Source organism: Argentina silus (assembly GCF_951799395.1).
Source record: "Argentina silus genome assembly, chromosome: 20".
NCBI classification, from domain to species: domain Eukaryota; kingdom Metazoa; phylum Chordata; class Actinopteri; order Argentiniformes; family Argentinidae; genus Argentina; species Argentina silus.
The window spans coordinates 9,373,659-9,393,264 of NC_139674.1; the positions used below are offsets into that span (position 1 = coordinate 9,373,659).

Below are 19,606 nucleotides of genomic sequence, written 5' to 3' on the forward strand. Positions count from 1 at the left end.
CCAACCGGGTTTGACTCTACACCGACTCAAAGTGATTCATTCTGATTACAGGCTGCCAATGCTGAATTAGTGCATTGAACAGCAGCATGTCCTGTCTCTGTCATTACCAGAACAAATGTCTTTACTGGAGTCAACCAGCTCAACAAAGATTGTTGTTTATTTGTCACATCACTAACCAACTGCTTTCAGCGAACAACTTACTCAGTACCACTGCTTTCAACACCAATGGCTCAACACCATATCTAACACATAGTATTGTGTCCTATTCTGGCCTTTTGTCCTACAGTATGTCACTTTAGTAAAAAAAAAAAAAAAAAATGAAACAAATAGAAACAAAATCATGGGTATTAGAGTGTTTGATTCCTGTGCAATCTGTTTTCATGATCTGAATCTATAGCATTTCAGCATGCCCTGGTTCACGCAAAGGTTGTTGAAAGAATAATGTAGTATCTGTGAATAGACTTAAAACAATCAAACCTCTCATCCCCACCCCATTTGTCCCACTGGCAAATGAAAACCTGAGCCCAGACACATTCCAACCTTGAAATCTGATGCACATGGGCTTTGGAATAGTAACAGTCTTACATGTGAGACACTTCTTGAGGCAACCCCTCTGTTTGTGCACAATGCACATAGCCCTGGAGTTGTTTAACTAATTACCTCAACTACTGCATCATTATCTGTAGCCTAATACTGAACATGCCAGGTGTCCACACTTAGTGTTACAATGAATAACTAAGCTATTCACGGCTGAGAGTCCTAACGACTTTCAGACGGAAATCTTGGGTTTATTTCAAGCAATGAATTGCACAGTTGTCATGCACAGTTGTCATGTCTACGGATAAACAGGTTTTTTTCAGAGGGATTCTATTATATTGAGCATCATGAAGTGAGGAGTCATCATAATGACACCCCTCTCAGTAATTAGTGTCCTGTAGATCGGTCTTTCGCTCTCTCTCATCTGTTGTGGACGTGTGTGTGTGTGTGTGTGTGTGTGTGTGTGTGTGTGTGTGTGTGTGTGTGTGTGTGTGTGTGTGTGAGAGAGAGAGAGAGAGAGAGAGAAAGAGAGAGATTTGGCCAGGCACTCCAGTGAGGGGCCCGTGTGCTCTGTGTGTGGTCCCTGGTCTGCTTCTCTCTGCCTCATTCTCAGGCAGCCATGTTGCAGTGGATTTTAAGGAGGCCCAGTCCAGCGCTCCACACAGAGAGGGGAGGGAACATGGTGCACCCCTCATTCATACAGCACAGGGGTAAAATCCAAAAATCACACTGCCATTCAAACCAGCCATACAAATAGGCACATTATGGGTGCACTATTTGACTATTGACTATCAATTCAAGTAAAGATTGCCTTAATGTGATTTGTATCACTATAAGACACATGAAGTAAGACGCATGAAGTTAGGTATGGTATTTTATTAAAGTGAATGATGAATCATCAAATTCATAAAGCCGAGTGTGGCTATCCCAGTGACCTTCTTCACACGTCAACATTAGTGTCTCATTGAATACTGTTAGAAATTTTTGGGGTTTTAATTTGAGGTTTCATTGGAGGTGAAGTGCAAAGCCACCTTAACTGAGAGAGAGGAAGCACATTTCCATTATGAGGCTCCCTAAGGAAACTGATTTAATGTTGACTGGAGGAAAATAAACAAGACAAACATTTTTTTCCCCCAACCAAAATGCCATGAAGTTATTAATTGTTTCTTGTTCCACAAGGCCACAATTCCATTCCCCACCCCTGCGTCCACATCGACCTCACAAACTGTAGTCTATACTTTGAGCACAGAAAATAACAAAATAACAGCCATAGATTTTTATAATCAAAGTGGCCAAGGGTGGATCATTTACTTGTTTATGTCCAAAACAACATACTCTTCCTGAGTGGCCACTGTCAGATCAACTCTCTACTATGTTTGTTGTGGTAAACTGTCTTTGAAGGGGATCAACAAAGACATACTGCCTACTGTACTTGCATAATCACTATGATTTTTTTTAAATCCATGAAAACCAGGTCTGACTGAGCTTTGCCTGGCTGGTAAATACAGATATACTGTACATTTTAGTCATTTAGCAGATGCTCTTATCCAGAGCGACTTACAATAAGTACATTTGTTTCAAGTGAATCACTGACTTTCCTGTATATTGTACAGCTATGCAATAATAGACCAATGAAGCAGTGTGTCTACCCAGCTACATTCTAAATGGCTATACAGATTAACAAATCTATATGGAAATGTATCTTCAGTCTAAAAAATATATAATTTAGGATCAGTCAGTTTACAATGAATGGGTGGCTAATCGTTTTTGTGGATGTTGATGTCAGATATAGGTAGTGGAGGCTGTAGTTATAATTTACGCTGGCAGGGTAGGTAGAGATTGTTTTGGTATGCCTATAAGGCACATTCTTACCCTTGGAGAGAGGGGGGATGGGAGGAGAGGTTTTTGTTACTTTGGCTGTCCCCCACCATGTGCATACCAGAGAGAGGCTGAAAAAAATAGCACACACGGCTGCAAGACAGAAAAACAAAGGGTAAAACCCCAACAGACACTTAACTGGAATCTATGGGGATCCCTAAAATTCTCTCTTGTTGCGAAACATACTAACGTAATTTGCGTTTTGCTGCAGAAAGGCAGAAAGGGGGAGCGCCGAAGGGGGATGGAGTGAGTACACTAGAGATCATATTACAGGGTTTCAGACTTTTCATGGCAAGTTTTTTGGAAGTGGGGGAGGGTGAATCTGTTACTTTCTCGATTTGATTTCTTTTTAATATCCAACAGAAACAGCCGAAAGGAATATATTCTCTGGATTTGTATGCAATATAAAGCATACGTTTTCCCAGGATTGTTGATGTGGAGTTTGAGAAGATGATGGGAATTACAAGGACACATCAAGGATTGTACGAGAAATGCAAAATAAAAAAGTTCGGGACTGTGTGAAAACTAGGAAAAACGTTTGATTTCCTCAATTCATAATGTTACACTGGGCAACAAACCAACAGCATTACTTCAAGAGATTTGTATTAGTTATGTTTTAGGTCACTGGGATACAAATTATCCGTTTTTCGGGGATACAAAGTTGTACCGTTGAGTCTCCCAAGATGTCTTCCTACGGCTGGGGTTCCATTGTTGGATGGTTTGGGATGCTTTGCGTTTGGGCTGCCTCCTTTTTGGTTACTCATGCGGTAACGGCTCAAAGAAATGAAACTATTTTATTCAATGATTTCTGCAAGAAATCGTCAACTTGCGAGGTGCTGAAATACAACACTTGTCTTGGATCCCCCTTACCGTACACACACACATCTCTCATTCTGGCTGAGGACTCAAGCACCCAAGAAGAAGCTTTTGAGAAGTTGGCCATGTGGTCTGGTAAGCTTTTATTTGTAAACGAGTAATTGGTTGAATTAAGGTAAATGAGAGGGTCTAATTGACTGTAATTGAGATGAGAGAACATTTGTATTAATATAGGAGAAGGTATGTTTTTTTTAATTGCAGAACTCTCCCCATAGCAACAACATCAGGTGTAATTTTTTAAGAATGTTTTTGTATATTCATGTACCTAATTTATCTCTAAATTATTAATTATGTACCCAATTATTACTCTCTCAAGACTTAGAATGCATAATTAATTATCATTTAATAGGGTGATAAAGTGCTGTATTGACTATTCACATGCAAGGCTTAACGAAGTTAATTGATATAACAAGGACCTGACAGTAATTTCCATGGACATGGTAGAAGGACCTAAACAGGAAATTGTGGTTAAGAGCAAATGAAGGGGAGAAAAGAACAGACTCTTTTGAAGGTGTTAGATGTTCAGTGAAATTTCCTGCACTTACATAAGAACCCATTAACAAGCCATCAACCTGCATTTCCTTTCACTAACACTAATACTCTTCCTCTGTGGTGTCTTTGCATAGCCCCCCCCCCCCCCCCCAACCCCATCACCATTGAGGCAAAGTCTAAAATCATACAATTCATATGTGGGGCTAATAAAGGAGGTACTATTTAGCCATGGCTAGCGATCTTGCTGAGGTAACAGAGATCTGCCAAGTCAACTCCTAACCTCTATGCTACAGGCACTCCCATAGATCTGAAAGGGTAAGATAGGATAGGTTCAAGCAGTACGGTAATTGCCCACTGATGGGCTGAGTGGAACGTTAGGGTTACTCAACATGAGATGGGATATGTTAGTGGTTTTCAAGACTCCCGTTTCACCCTGTGACATGAAGGTCTGCGGAACGCCCCTCGGTGCTGGGCAGTCATCCAGCCTCTGCTGTGTGCTGTCTACATGCCCAAGTGTGACAGCGGTCGGGTTGAGCTGCCCAGCCAGCTCCTGTGCCAGGCCACCCGTGGCCCCTGCAGCATCGTGGACCAGGAGAGAGGCTGGCCCAATTTCCTCAAGTGTGAGAACAAGGACAAGTTCCCCAAGGGATGCCAGGTAGAATCCCTCACCATGCCTGTTGAAAATAGGATTCATGTTTGTGATGTTTTAATTGGTGCAGTTGAAGGAGTATAATGTCATAAGACCGGTTGAAGAGGAGTCGAGTCCAACTCATATGGAGGCTTAGTATATGCCTCAAATGGAGAAAAAAAAATGGAAAGACCTTTGCCATTTAACTTGTATAACTTAATTAGCTCACCATCCCCTACCCTCACTGTGTGACAGAACGAGGTACAGAAGCTGAAGTTCAACACATCAGGCCACTGTGAAGCCCCCCTGGTGAAGACAGACATCCAGACCAGCTGGTATAAGGATGTGGAGGGCTGTGGCATCCAGTGTGACAACCCTCTGTTCACTGACGAGGAGCACTCAGACATGCATGCCTACATTGCTGTGTTTGGCTCCATCACCCTCCTCTGCACCTTCTTCACTCTGGTGAGCCTCATACTGTAATGTGGTGAACTACAGTACCCATAATTCTATGTGTGAGATATGGTTGTTAGAGTGATCTGAACACACCAACCACAACCGCATTAATATCACACGTACCTACAGATACTGTAGTTAGTGTATTGTGTATCACAAACACCTGTTGAGATACACCATTTCTATGTTCATACCAGTTGTCACACACTTTAGTGTTTAAAGCAAAATCCTTAGTAGATAGTGAAGGCTTACTAGGGTTTGTGTTTTGGCTTTTCAGGTGTTCTACAAAACACCAAGGATGTTCAGTAATGTTTACCTTCTTGTCTTGACTGTTACCCTCACTCCTTTCTTAGGCCACATTTATTGCGGACTGGAAGAACTCCAACCGCTACCCTGCTGTCATCCTCTTCTACGTCAACACCTGTTTCTTCGTTGGCAGCATTGGCTGGCTGGCTCAGTTCATGGACGGAGCTCGCAAAGAGATTGTGTGCAAAAGTGACAACACCATGCGACTCGGAGAGCCCTCGTAAGTAGAGGGTCGAAGGGACGGGTGGGTTATGACATGGGACCACTGTCTGTACATACATTTGCTTGGCGTCTAACAGCAATGGTCTCTCCATCACCACTGTACAGATACATAGTGCCTAGTACATTTATGCATATTCAAATTGCAGCACCAGTTTCCAACAACACAGACAGTAGCAATGATGACCATTGATGGGTTTAATTTATGCTTGACCCTCAATGGATCATTTGCTTTATCTATTCTCTCTCTCTCTCTTTCTCTTTCTCCCCCTCCTTCCCTCCCTCCCTCCCTTCCTCTCCCCCTCCCTTCTCCCTCCCTCCAGGTCTACAGAGACTCTGTCGTGCGTCATCATCTTCATCATCGTCTACTACTCCCTGATGTCGGGAGTCATCTGGTTCGTCATGCTGACCTACGCCTGGCACGCGTCCTTCAAGGCCCTGGGCACCACCCACCAGCCCCTGTCAGGGAAGACTTCCTACTTCCATATGGTCACCTGGTCCATCCCCTTCATACTCACCGTGTCCATTTTAGCCATCGCTGAGGTACGGAAAGCTTACCGTTGTTCCTTGGCTATTCCAAAAAAATTCACTTCCACCGTAAAATAGTATTATTTTTGGTGCTATATAAACAATCAATATCAATATTATTTGAATGGGAAAGTGCATTCAGACCACTACAAATGCATTATATGAATTTACTCCCTTTTCATAAAGAAAATGGTAAATTAATATTCAAGCATACTATATATATATATATATATATATATATATATACATACCATACTGCATACAGCTATTCAAACCCATTGACACATTGACAAACCTGTTTCTGTTGTGTGACATGTTGTGCCCCTCAACAGGTGGACGGAGACTCAGTCAGTGGAATCTGTTTTGTCGGGTATAAGAACTACCTCTACCGTGCTGGGTTTGTGTTGGCACCCATTGGAGTAGTGCTTGTCGTCGGTGGCTACTTCCTCATACGAGGTAACCTGGGGCACATAGAATAGACACTTTAGATATTCAAGAATGGTCAGTTTACCAAGGAAAATTATACATTTCCTGAGTGTTTGCTTATGTTCGTCTTTGCAGGAGTCATGACGTTGTTCTCTATCAAGAGTAACCACCCGGGACTTCTGAGTGAAAAGGCAGCAAGCAAAATCAACGAGACCATGCTAAGACTTGGTATGACCGTTAGCTATGAGTCACGCAAAAAGTAGTTGGCATAGCTTTGTGCGCTAGGCTAGCATAAAGCTTTGATAAAGCCACTGATATTGTTCAGTTCCAGTCTCATGAAATTGTATATTACACAACCGCTTAGATATTATGTTTTCCCTATATGGTGTTTTGTGTGTGCTGGAAGTTTCTGGAATTTCCTGTGTCCCTTGTCATATTTCCTCCTTTATCAGGTATATTTGGATTCCTGGCTTTCGGCTTTGTCCTCATCACTTTTGGCTGTCACTTCTACGACTTCTTCAACCAGGCAGAGTGGGAGAGGAGCTTCAGAGAATATGTGTTGTAAGTTCCTTTTCTCCTCACAGAATGTATCAACCCTCCAAGCAATTCCACAAGATATACAAGACGTGCAGGTTCAACCCTGCATTTACACACCTGGTTCAGTTAATAAACATCCTAAATGATGAGCAGCAATGATTACCAGAATCAATGTGTTAATGCTGAGCAGGAACAAAAGCCTGCACTACATTCAGTAGCTCTCCAGTAGCCGGGTTGGCCACCCCTGGGGTAGGAGATCCCCTGCAGATGATGCTGTTGAGACTAACTGGAAACCACAGCTCTACCTGTTTGCGGTGCTGTGAATGCCGCCCTATTTCCCCACTCTGTTTACATTGGGTGGAGTGGAATTAATTTCACCTCAGAAATGTAAATGTATCATTCCTCCCTAAAAGACTGGCTTGTGTGAAACGCCAAGCCCCAGAATGTGAATACGCCTCATTTACTGTTTATTGCTTTAAAGTGGGTGTGAATATGCATGAGTTATTTTTCCTATGTAAATGAGAGAAGGCCATGGATTGATTGATGGTGTCTGCGTTGTTGTAGGTGCGAGGCCAACGTGACAATCGCTCATCAGACCAACAAACCAATCCCAGAGTGCACCATCAAAAACCGTCCCAGTCTGCTGGTGGAGAAGATCAATCTGTTCTCTATGTTTGGGACTGGCATCGCCATGAGCACCTGGGTGTGGACCAAGGCCACCATCCTCATCTGGAAACGCACCTGGTGCAAGTAAGCAGCCAAGAAATATCTGAAGCGCCACAGATATAATACATTTGCTGTACCTTAGCTAACCAAAAATATACTGTAGTCACTCAAACAACAATATTTGTATATTCATAGAAATCCGAGGCTGACGTTTTTCAAAACACATTTTGGTGTTTAATTTTTCTATAATGAATTCATGTAGCTGGTAGGTAGGTCACCATTGTCCTTTCCCAACCTCCATGTTATCCTGTCACAGGATTATCGGCCGTAGTGACGACGAGCCGAAGAGGATAAAGAAGAGCAAGATGATAGCCAAGGCCTTCTCCAAGCGTAAGGAGCTCCACAAAGACCCAGAGAAGGAGCTGTCCTTCAGTATGCACACCGTGTCTCATGACGGGCCTGTGGGTAAGTCAGCACAGCGCCTCCCTGTGGAACCAAACCCATACTACAAACACAGCCCTAGTGGCTCTGGCACATTATCGTGTAGGCTGAAAAATAAGAAATTCTCAATGAATTGTCTGTGTTGAAAATACATATTTTGTGCTACATTTTTAACCATTCGGTGATATGAAATACTGTTTCACCATTCAGTGTGTTTCAACTCAATATTGCGGCTAAATGGTAGTGTCAGTGAGAGGTTATGTAAGCAGTGAGGCTGCTGTGGTGAGGATGCTTGCTTTTGTTGGAGGGACTCTACAAACTGTCAATGGAACACTGCGGGGGAACCATATATAAATAAGCTATTCTTAGCTTTTTGTGAATGGATAGTCACATGACTGAGCTCTCTTCATTTTCATTCATAGCTGGCATAAACTTTGAGCTGAACGAGCCATCCAATGAGATGTCCTCGGCCTGGGCCCAGCACGTAACCAAGATGGTGGCCAGGAGAGGTGCCATCCTGCCCCAGGACATCTCTGTCACCCCTACAGGGACACCTGGTGAGAGTTGGAACCACAAAGGTTTTACATAAGATGCTTTCCTTCCTTCTCTCCTTCTAACCGTCTGTCTTTCCCCTTTCCTTTAATTAATTACAGATCTGACAGAGGTGGATTTGTTTAAGCAATGGGTTCTGAATCTTCCTTTCACATATCCAATCAAGTACAGATTAGCATCAAGGAAGACAGAACGGAAGGATGCATGATTTAAATATTTATATATATATTATTTTCTTTCTCTACACAGTTCCGCCCCCAGAAGAGAGGAACAAGCTGTGGATGGTGGAGGCCGAGATCTCCCCGGAGATGATGAAGAGGAAGAAGAAGAAAAAGAAGAGGAAGAAGGAGGTGCGGCCCATGGAGGATGGGGTGGACCACCAGGGCTACCGGCGGCGGGAGTTCGGCCCCAGCTCTGTGCCCCGTCTGCCTAAACTGCCCGGGCACAGGAGCCTAGTGGCCAACCTGTGGCAGCAGCAGGAGGCAGAGGATGTCCTACCAGGATCTTACCCCGAGTTTAGGCCCTCACACCCGCTGCCTTACCAGGAGAGGTACGGGGGTCTGGCCCCCTACCCCTCCAGTCAGAGAAGCAGGAACCACCCCGAACTCATCTCCAACCCCCTGACCCTCAGTGACCTGCCTGAGGACCTGGGCCTGGGGCCCCGCTGCCGCCCAGCCCCACCACAACACCCCTCCTGGCAGCCCAACGGTTCGTTCCGCTACTCTAGGGAGGTGGAGCCTATGGCTGGGGGCTCTGGGAGGATGGTTAATGTGAGGTCACAGGGTAGGAGGGCAGGGCCAATCCATTCCAGGACCAACCTGATGGAGGCGGAGCTTATGGATGCTGACTCAGACTTCTGAGAGCGAACTTGTGGTCGTGGGTTTGTTGACTGTAAGCTAGAAGTGCTGGATACTTTTAACACTTACTTGCTCCCTTTCCAATGACCAGTGCTAGTTGAGGTGAATCAGGGAAAGTTTCTGGTCAGATCTGGTCAGTCAGCTTGTCAGGTCTCTCATATGAAAAAGGGAAGGGCTAAATGAGAACTGATCAGGCAATTTAGTGCCGGAAATGAATGACTGTACATGAGTTGATGAAAGAGAATTCCAATTGTGGCATTTGTCGGAGAGCAGACGTATCCATCTGCCATGCAGCAACCAATTTCTGTTGCCAGAAACATTTCAATTTGAAAGACTCCTTGATGACGGTACAGAAGATCGGCAGCTCAAGTCTGACTTGGATTATCATACTTTGTCACTTTTACCACCATGTTTAAATAACCTTAGATTAGATATCGCCAGTTGAATCCAGACTCTTTTCTAAACGGCACCAGAAGATTCACAGGACTCTACCAGGGATTGTGTCCTTTCTTGAGGTATTGAGATCAGCATCATGAGGTGCGTCCCGATACTCTAAAGAGGCTCCCTCTCCTCGTCACTTCTCCTCCATGTTCACTGACCTTAAAGTGCATCATAGGTGAAATGCAATTCCAGATAGACGTCCTCCATATTACCTCAGACTACCCTTTGTTTTTACATCAGGTGACGAACGAGAGGAAGTAATTTTAGTCGATCGAGATGCACTCCATAGCCTTATCTGATGCAGAAACCGTCAGGCATGCCAAGTTTCACGACTTCTAACACAGTTTTGTGAACTAGTAGTTGGTACTTTTGTAGCAAAGAATATATTACCGTACTTGTTGTTTTCATGTTAAATTGCCTGGTGCAATCACACAAAAGTGAGCCTTTTTTCACCCGAGGAAAAAAGCAAATGAATAGGCTTTTATATCAGTTGGAATGAAATACACAACTGCATGGGAAGCAACCATGTCTTAAAGGTATTCTTGCAAATGTAACATCAGTTCAAGTGCAAGGTTTTCTCTGTACAATTGTATTAAAAAGGGTTATTTTTTTACAGTAGTATGTAGTATTTCCACTCTTATTTTTTACTATATTGTACATACATATAGACAACCTTGGCTTTCAATGATTTTTTTTGCGTTTAAGATAATAACAAATACTGTTGAGTGCATCACTTTTTCAATACCTAGACAGGGGTAAGATACTTTAATTTCCTTTGCTTGTAATTATTTGCTTCAATTTAAAACTACTCTTGTGCGTCTCTCTCACACAGCATTGTAGAATTCACTACTCTTCTTTGTTTTGTTGATATTACCTCTGTAACCAAAACTCATCTGGTATTAGCTTCTGTGCGTATATCACGACAGAAAGAAGATGGTGCAGAACTAGTGTCAGCAAGCTAAGGCTTATCATTTTTTTCCTTTCAAAAGCCTACTATATAATATGCTATGTGTAAGTATCACATATGTTTATTTATACATTAACTCAGTCTGCAAGCTAATTCATGCTAGCTGTACAGCAATGCAATGAAGAGAAACACTGTAGCTTGATAGCATTACCAATAGCATTATATCACAAATAGCATTACATTACAGTGCACTGTTAGTGTGCACAATTATGTAACTCCAATTGAAATATAAGATGGTTGAGATGTATAAGACAGATGACAGGAGAGATATCTACTATCTTGTATACTGATCTCCAGTCGGAACTACCCTGAGTTTCATGGTATTAATGTAAACCAATTGAAATATCACTACTCTAAAAATCAAAGCGTGTTTTACTGATGGACAACTAACCCTTCTCTACTTTTTGATGTATTGTGAACATACATCCAGAAGTGGTGATTCTGTCCTTTCGCTATCGTCCCCATGTACTGATGTTTCTCTCTTTACTCTTTTGGACACTTTTCTTGTGCAGCTGTATTTTTGTATATGTAAATAAAAGAAAACTTAAAATGTTGGTGTTTTTTGTGTGTTGAATAGAGATCAGCTGTATGTGTGTGTGTATGAAGTTTACGTAAGTTCAGGCGGGACACTTTATGGGGAAAAAACAACGTTTGATCATGTGTCCTGGCTGAAATTAATCAAATATAAGCCCCAGAGGGTCAATTTGCCATCAACAGTTGCCTCTAATTATTAGTTCTGGAGACTTGTTGGAATAATGTTTAGACTGTGGACGGAATTTTTTACAACAACCACATTTAATTTGATATGGTTATGTTTTTAAATTAGATTTGGTAAGGCCAAATAGTATGATCTTTGATAGACAACCAGTGTGCTCTCGAACTGAATTACTACACATCCCAGCATGCAGTCAATGGGGAGCTCGGGCATATGAGGATGATCCCAGAATGCTCATTGACGTGCGATGCGAATCGCCACAACATTTTTCAAGACGTGCAGGACTGGTGAGAGACGGAGATGAATTGATTAAACTGAAGTCGTACATAGACTTCACAAAAAAACAAGAATGTCCCACATCAAAGTTGCCATATCTACTGATCCAGAGAACCGTCGGCGGAGGTCTACAGCTGATAGTCCAGGTGAGACTTTGAAATCTTACAGTTTCTCTCAATTCAAGTCTCGTCAATCAACTCTGCGCTCGTGCTTACCTTCCAGCACGCGACCCACTCCGCGGCGTTTGCAACACGGTTACTTTCCCGTCGGTTTTTTGTCGTGATGAACAAACAGTTTACAAAATGTACCTACTATTGTTACTAATTCTGTTTCCTACAGTTCAGTTTTGTACTAATAAATAAGTTTATGAGCATAAAAGGAGTCTTATAACTCATTGTTTAGGTCTTATTGTTCGACAATGCCTTTAATTAAAATCACCTGTTTGTATATTAATCTACGTGTCAATTCCCGCAGTTGTGAATGTGTGCTGAGGAGAAACAGACTTTCATAAGTCATTTTGCTGCCATACATTTTTGAATTGCAGAGGCCTAATGTTTTTGCTTGTGTGTCTGCCCTGGCCCTATTTTTCAAATGAATGGACACATTTTGTGTGTACTATTGCAAAGGTTTCCATGTGCACTGGTTCAATATTTTGTTCAGTTCACAGATGTTATCGGACAATGGATAAGAATAAATAGTTAGTTTATTACACAAACAAGAAGCTACAATATTCTGTCAAGATTTACATCCGTAGCTTCAGGCCATTAGTGTTGCGCATCAACCCACTCATAATTCAAGCTGCATGATGTCACATGCTGTGGAAGCATATCATCCAAACAGACACAAGACAATTTGGCAAGGAGTTGTTGGGTCATCATGGGACAGTTATTGACCCTGCCTAAGCCATCAATATTGTCTCCAAATCCTGTGGACATATCAAGGCTTAGGAAATGTCATGTGGGCTTATCAAATTAACATCTCTTCCTCTGCTCTAGTGCTGCTCTTGTGTTTTTTTAGTGTGTGACCATTCCAAATTCTCTGTATTGAACTTCTAAATCACCTCTATCACTCTTACAATGCATGAAGGTTAATGATTGGTGTCACTGGGTCCTAACTATTACTTCTGTGTTGTCTTGTGCATCACAAGCTGTTGGTGGGTCCACTGTAAAACCAGAGAGAATGTCATCAGACACACCAGTTCTCCTGCAGTGTTGCAGCGTGGATGAATTGGATTGTGACCATCAGGAGTTTTTCGTTAGTCACACATTATACCCCATAGGGTGTATTTTTGCACCACGGGGCAGTTGCTTCCCTGTACGATGTGTGATGTGTGATTGCTTCCCTGTACGAACGCGTTATCCTCTTGATACGTTGTTTTGAACCAGCTCTCTGAACCAGTTGGAGGTTATTTTCAATATCAAATACTTTGGTTGTCTCTCTTTCATCCCCTTAGATACCCAATGGGACCATGATCCCAGGCTTCACCGTCGTACGTCCCAGTGTGACAGACTGTGTGTGGGCAACCATCACCCAGACCTGGCCGAGACCACCTCCCCCACCTCCTCCCATCGCTACTGCTACCACACGCCCAAATGCCTGTCTACACACAGAGGTGAGGCTGCAGCCTGTGCAGAATTGCCAATACGCATGGTTTTATACCATGGATGGCGAGTGTGTTAGGGTGGCTAAAGTCGAAGCCCTCGAGAAACAAGATTTATCTTTTTACGACTCATGAAATGTGTATTTAAAGCTATGTTCAATCATGTCAGATCCTCCCTTTGCGAGGACCAAAATGTCGCCTGTGTTAAGTGTGTGATACTTGGGGCGCTTAGTGGCGTAGCACACATGCGCATGCCACATTATCGCAATTCCTGGTTCGATTCCGACCCTCGACATATCTTGCATGTCATCCCTCCTCTCTCTCACCCATCCTTCCTGTCAATCTCGACTGTCTCTATCCCAATAAAGCAGAAATGTCAGCAAAAAAAATACAGATTTAAAAAAGTGTGAGATACTTGATTGAATCCTCTCTCATCCACTGGTTGTGCTCCCTGGTGTGTGTTCCATCAGGACGAGTCACACCTTCACATTATGGGGATGAGGTGTGGCAGGACGGCACGGGCCGCACCACTATCAGAGCAGAGAACGAGGTGGAGGCAAACAAACTGGCCAACAACTACAGGGTAGGTGGAGTTCAGGATGTACTCATGAACACAGTGGCTGAGACTTGAAGGACTGTAGTCCCAGCTAGATTTAACCCCAAAGAACACAGATCATCTTCCTTGTCTTCCATGTGTTTAAGTTGAAAGGTGTACGTAGGGGTATAGGTGTCAATTTGGTGCGTGTGTGTTTTCAGTTTGGCTTCAGAAAGTGGAAGAGTCATGTGACTGAGAGGCCCATCGAGGACAGGTCAGACGTTGTGAAGGAGCTGTACTCTGACCTGAACTTCATCAGACCCCAAGCAGGTCAGTGTCTCGTCCTTCAACAGTGCTTCTCCTCATAACTCACTTTCTGCCTGCCGAACCGGTAATCAGACGCTCATTAGGAAAGGTCAACCTTGTGTAACGCTGGGAAAGAAACAAGAGCCTAATTGTATAATAGACAATAAAACATTTTCTCCCTCCCTTATTTTCAGGTTCCTTCATCACTTGTGGAAACGTTGTTTATGTGTGTTTATTTGGATGGTGGATCTCTTTAGCATACCTCCTGGTATGCACCCTGATGTTTCTTACCGTCATTGGATTCCCTTATGGTAGGCGCTCTCATGTCCTACAGTCAAACAAAATCCTATTTTCTCCCTTCTGAAGAACAACACCTGAAAGTATGGCGTCTTGACATTTTCTTTCAGGGAAGCTGTGTTGGAAGTTAGCATGCTACTTTCTGTGGCCATTTGGGAAATCAATCCAAAAGGTAACATTCATTAAGCTATTTTCTATGTATTTATCAGGATGAGCTAAATTGCTTCCATCTTCATGTCTTAGTAAATTTACTCCAGATAAGAATCTCTCCTCACTCTTGGCTCAGTCATTGTTGCTTAATGTTTTTGTAATTTGTAATGCTGCTTTTCATATATAGTTGCAAGTAGGCTACCACTCGTCAACATATCTACGATGGATGAAAATAATGATTGCATTTTAACAATAGTGCTGTTTTGTCATTATTTAATCTTATGCTCTTTCTTTTTACTCCTCTCCTGCTCTCTCTTCCTCCTCCTCTCCTCTGGCTGTACAGACCAGTAACCCGGTCAAGAGGTGCTGTTTGAAGTTCCCCAACTGTGAGGCAATTCCAGAGGAGGCAGAAGAAAAGGTGAAAAAAGAGGTGAAGGAGACCACACCCCTGCTCATGTCTCCCTCTGTCCCCATCGAGGTCCCGTCCCAGGGAGCCCAGCCCGTACGGTCACGCTACTGGGTGAGCAGACATGGGGTAGAGTAGGTCTTTATTGTCCATCTGGGGTTGGAATTGTGCCTTGAATTACAGCACATTACCTCATGAATTGTGAGGCTGCCTGTGTCTTGTCTATCCCTGTCGTGCACTTGAGAAAAGCACAACAGAGATTAAAACCCAAAGAATTATTTTTCTCCTCTGATTCTAAAGGAAGGTCATCGATTTGGTTGTTGCGAAATTCCAAAAAGACCAGACGACAGAAAAGCTGTTTGGATACATTGACACACTTATTCATTTCCATGTCATAAAGTATGGTTTATCACATCTCTCTTCTTGGCTTGTCTGTGTACCTATTCACCTGGTTTCCTATACTTTATACCGGTACAGTGTGTTGTCAGCACCTACGTATGGCTGCTCCTGGGGTACCCTCTCCTGGCCCTCACCCACGGCCTGGCCTGCTTGCTCTCCTGGCTCCTGCTTTTCACCATCCCCGTGGCAAAGATGAACGCCCGTACCCTGGGCACCATCCTCCTCATGCCCCCAGAGGAAGTCCAAATCCGCCCACCCAGAAAGGTGTGTGCCAGTCAAATCTTTCCCCCACCGTAACATGTTCGTCTTACACCTGAATCTCAGACAGTTACTCAGAGAGCGAATGATTGTAGTCTGTTTGACACACAGACACTTAACAAGGATTCCTGACTGAAACAGTAAAAAATGTGGTGCTGTGGAAAGGCCTGTCTGTTAGAATGTGATGCTCTTCTGTGGGGTTTTTCCTCAAGTGTTGTGAAAATGTATAATTTAACATCTTTGTGTCTGCGTCCTTTTTGCAGACTCACGGTTGTGAGACAAGGGTCGTCCTGTGTTGCTATAACGCCTTCAACTGGTACTACTACAAATACACTGTGGACGGAATCAACGTCTTGGCTGTCAGTATCCTTTTACTCAATGTTTTGGTCTGAAGGACCAAAAAGTCCTGCCAACCGCACCTTCCACCATTGACCAGCAGATGTCAGTTTCCCCTAATAGTTATTTACAGTGCCAAAAAAATACCACTTCATGTGATCTCTCCTTATTTCTCAACCCATAGATTTGAATCAGACTTGACCTAACATGGGTAAGGTTCCCCAAAGCTTTATAGCACTAAGATCATCTGCCTTCTGTCATACTTCTATTTTATTTTTCAAATACCAGTAGTGTTATTTTTGAAAAAGAGAATAGAATAATACAATTAAAAATAGTATATCTATATGAACGCCTCTTATGTTCCCATTGAAGCGGTTCCTTGTTGTCCTTAAAGCTGTGTGCTAGATCTGCTGCCTGTGGTCATAGTCACTCTGTTGATCGGCTACTTGGATAGAGAGAACCAGCTGGCCAGCCCAGAGACCAAGTTTGCCACAGCAGTCATCTCCATCATACCTCTCTCCTACTACATAGGCATGGGCATCGCCAGGTAAAGAACCCCGTCTGCCACGGCGCCAGGCCACTAGCACAACTGACCAGGGCTGTGTTGAGTCGGGTACAACCATTGTGGAACGCTTAGATAGAAATGTCATGTAGAACGGACATGACACTCTGATAGAGTAAGGGATCGTGTCATACCGTAGAAATCTATTGTGTAGAACAGATAATCTAGAATGACAGGAGCCTGGCTGTGAATAGATTCTGGGTCCCATTGTTTTTGTACGTACGTCAGCCCTGCTAAATGTCTGCTGTCAATGTGGAGGCTGTTTTGATTTAGATTATAAGCATATTGTGATTTATGATCTGGGGTGTATACTGTATGAAGTGATGGCCGTAAGGTGATATGATTATGTACTAGATGTATTGGAACAGGCCAGGTGACATGCCATTGCTTTTATATCTGACCATTTGACGGTGTCCACGCGGTCTCTCCAGTATCTCGGCACAGAGTAACTTTGCCGTGGGGGCAGTGGTGAACGCCACGTTTGGCTCCATCACGGAGATGACCTTCTACATCACAGCGTTGCTGAGGGGTCATGAGGCCGGCACCAAGTGCTACGAGGAGATTGTCAAGGCTGCGCTCACAGGCACCTTGCTGGGCTGCATCCTTTTTATCCCTGTGAGTGTCACTCTCACACACACACACACACACAGGGGCAGGCAGGCTCTTATACTGTACACACAGTCATACACACTCTGAGAGATACTCAAAGGAAATCTCTCCTCTCTCCACAGGGCATCTGTATGATCATCGGGGGCTTCAAGCACAGGGAGCAGTGGTTCAACAGCCGATCTGCAGGGGTCAGCTCAGCCCTGCTCTTCATATCAGTGGGGGGTAGGTATACACACACACACACACACACACACACAAGCGCACACTAGCAGTTCAAACCTGCTCACTCAAACACACTTTTTTTCAACAGGCGTGTTTGCTCCGACCCTGTTCTCCAAGGCGTACGGCAGCCTGGTTTGTGAGGGCTGCACCAACTCTCCAGGCAACGCCAGCGGTCCCTTCGTCTGCAACGACTGCCACTACGACATGGTGGGTACCTCCTTATCCTCTAGTTACTGTTTAGATACTGCACCTGTTACTGTATAGGTGCAAGTGAGGGTCGTTCAGTTGGCCCTTTTGTAGTCTAGTTTGTAATAAACAACAGTGCTACAATTTGTTAACTCTCCTTTTCTCAACAGAGTGACAGTAACCAGTCCTTGTTTCTCAGTCACATTGAGTAAGTACTGCTAACAGACATTTAGACCATTTTCACACTACAGGGCCGGCCTTGTTACGCACCCACCGTTGTTCCTGAAATCGTGCTGGAAAGAACAGTTCAGGTCGGCCCTGTGTGTTACGCCCCTTAGTCCACTTTAGTTGCATTACGCTGTGCTACCATTTGGTCAATGTAATCTGTCATGTTCTCAGGCCTCTGGTCTACACCATCTCTGTGTTGCTGCCTGCTGCCTACCTGATCGGCCTCATCTTCACCCTGAAGACACACTCTCACATCTACGACATCCACATCAGTGATGGGCATGGCCATGGTCAGGATCCAGAGGGGGGCGCCGGTGTGCTTTTTCTTTTTTTATGTTGTGCATGTTGTATTTAGGAGTTAATGTCTATTTTATTTTTTTGTACGTGAGGGGAGGGGGGGGGCATATTTTTGGGTTGTCTGCCTATTTACGTGTGTGTGTGTGTGTGTGCATCTCACAAGGTGGTCACCATGGTGTCGTAGCGCACTGGTCCAGATGGAGGGCTCTGGGGGTGCTGGTAATAGCCACGCTGCTAATGGCTGCCTGTGCCGACCTCATCACAGAGAACATCGAACCCATCCTCTCCCACTCCACCGTCTCCCAGGTACACACTCTAACTCTAACCCTGTCAAGCCCAGGGGGAACATTGTGACATTCAAACGCCTCATAATACACTTCTTGTTTCTACATCTCTTGAAAAAGAAGGCAAATCTCAAATGATATCCTGTTCCCTACATAGTGCACTTTTGGGTAAGAAGGCAACATTTTAGACAAAGCCAGAGGCTACACTTTACTTGAGCTTTCTTTCATAAGGTCATCATAATAATACCAGATGTCATGAGCAGCCTTGACAACCTCAACATCAGTGTCCTCTGACGACCGCTAAATTAACTGAATTTGATGTTGTCATCCTACGAAAACTGTTGTTGTTCAGCCGATTGCACAGTGTCATTGTCACCTTGTGTTTGCAGTATTTCATCGGTGTCACTGTGTTGGCGATGGTGCCTGAACTTCCAGAGCTTGTCAACGGAATCCAGTTTGCCCTGCAGAATAACATCAGTCTGAGGTAGGACACTGTTGTGCTAACAGTGTCTGTGTGGTGCTTTCAGTGTCAAAGAATCATCCTGTCGGCCTTCTGACTAAGTGTGTCTCTACAGCTTGGAGGTGGGAAGCTGTATAGCAGTGCAAGTCTGTATGATTCAGATTCCTCTACTCATCTTATTCAATGCTTTCTACGTAAGTGGATTTAAGAGATGGTTGATGAGATTTTGTTACATAGCCTATTATGTATCTAACTTGCAATACATTTAGCATGTTATTCTCAGATTTTCATTCAGAAGTGAGTGGGCCATTCAATCGTTTTTTTTGTTTGTTTTTTCAGGATGTCAGATTCGTGCTGATATTCAGTGATTTACATCTTTGGGCCAGCATCTTCAGTGTGATTCTGGTCAACTATATCTTCATGGATGGGAAGTCGGACTACTTTCAGGGTAAGCAGTTCAACCTCAGCCCAAGCAGTGCTCGTTTGTCCCTGAATTGTATCAGTGTTACACACAACTGCACAAGCGCCATCAGCATTCTAAGTCCCTGTCTCCTCTGCAGGTACTGCTCTCGTTGTGGTCTACCTCATCCTCCTGGCTTTGTACTACTTTGCCCCATCGCCTGCCGTCTGTTGAGCTGTAAAGTCAAGAAGAAATTAATGTATTTTTACAGGG

The 19,606-nt window shown here is 43.7% G+C and overlaps 2 protein-coding genes across 2 annotated transcripts; both read left to right on the plus strand.

Annotated features, from left to right (window-relative positions):
• Positions 1-3,098: 3,098 nt before the first annotated feature.
• On the plus strand, positions 3,099-11,340 carry smo (smoothened, frizzled class receptor; the record flags this gene model as incomplete). Its single annotated transcript, XM_083692483.1, has 12 exons — positions 3,099-3,366; positions 4,230-4,438; positions 4,667-4,876; positions 5,221-5,393; positions 5,716-5,935; positions 6,253-6,376; positions 6,482-6,574; positions 6,799-6,907; positions 7,448-7,633; positions 7,866-8,014; positions 8,413-8,547; positions 8,792-11,340. The coding sequence occupies 12 exons, from the start codon at positions 3,099-3,101 to the stop codon at positions 9,400-9,402; spliced, it is 2,487 nt and encodes an 828-aa protein (XP_083548609.1). The 3' UTR covers positions 9,403-11,340.
• Positions 11,341-11,871: 531 nt separating this feature from the next.
• On the plus strand, positions 11,872-19,567 carry cax1 (cation/H+ exchanger protein 1; the record flags this gene model as incomplete). Its single annotated transcript, XM_083692352.1, has 20 exons — positions 11,872-11,944; positions 13,252-13,410; positions 13,869-13,981; positions 14,155-14,263; positions 14,434-14,550; positions 14,647-14,708; positions 15,030-15,206; positions 15,570-15,755; positions 16,013-16,112; positions 16,491-16,632; positions 17,079-17,262; positions 17,379-17,478; positions 17,567-17,685; positions 17,835-17,872; positions 18,064-18,206; positions 18,353-18,495; positions 18,863-18,957; positions 19,049-19,127; positions 19,273-19,381; positions 19,494-19,567. 20 exons carry the CDS (start codon positions 11,872-11,874, stop codon positions 19,565-19,567), a joined length of 2,322 nt encoding a protein of 773 aa, XP_083548478.1.
• Positions 19,568-19,606: the final 39 nt, after the last annotated feature.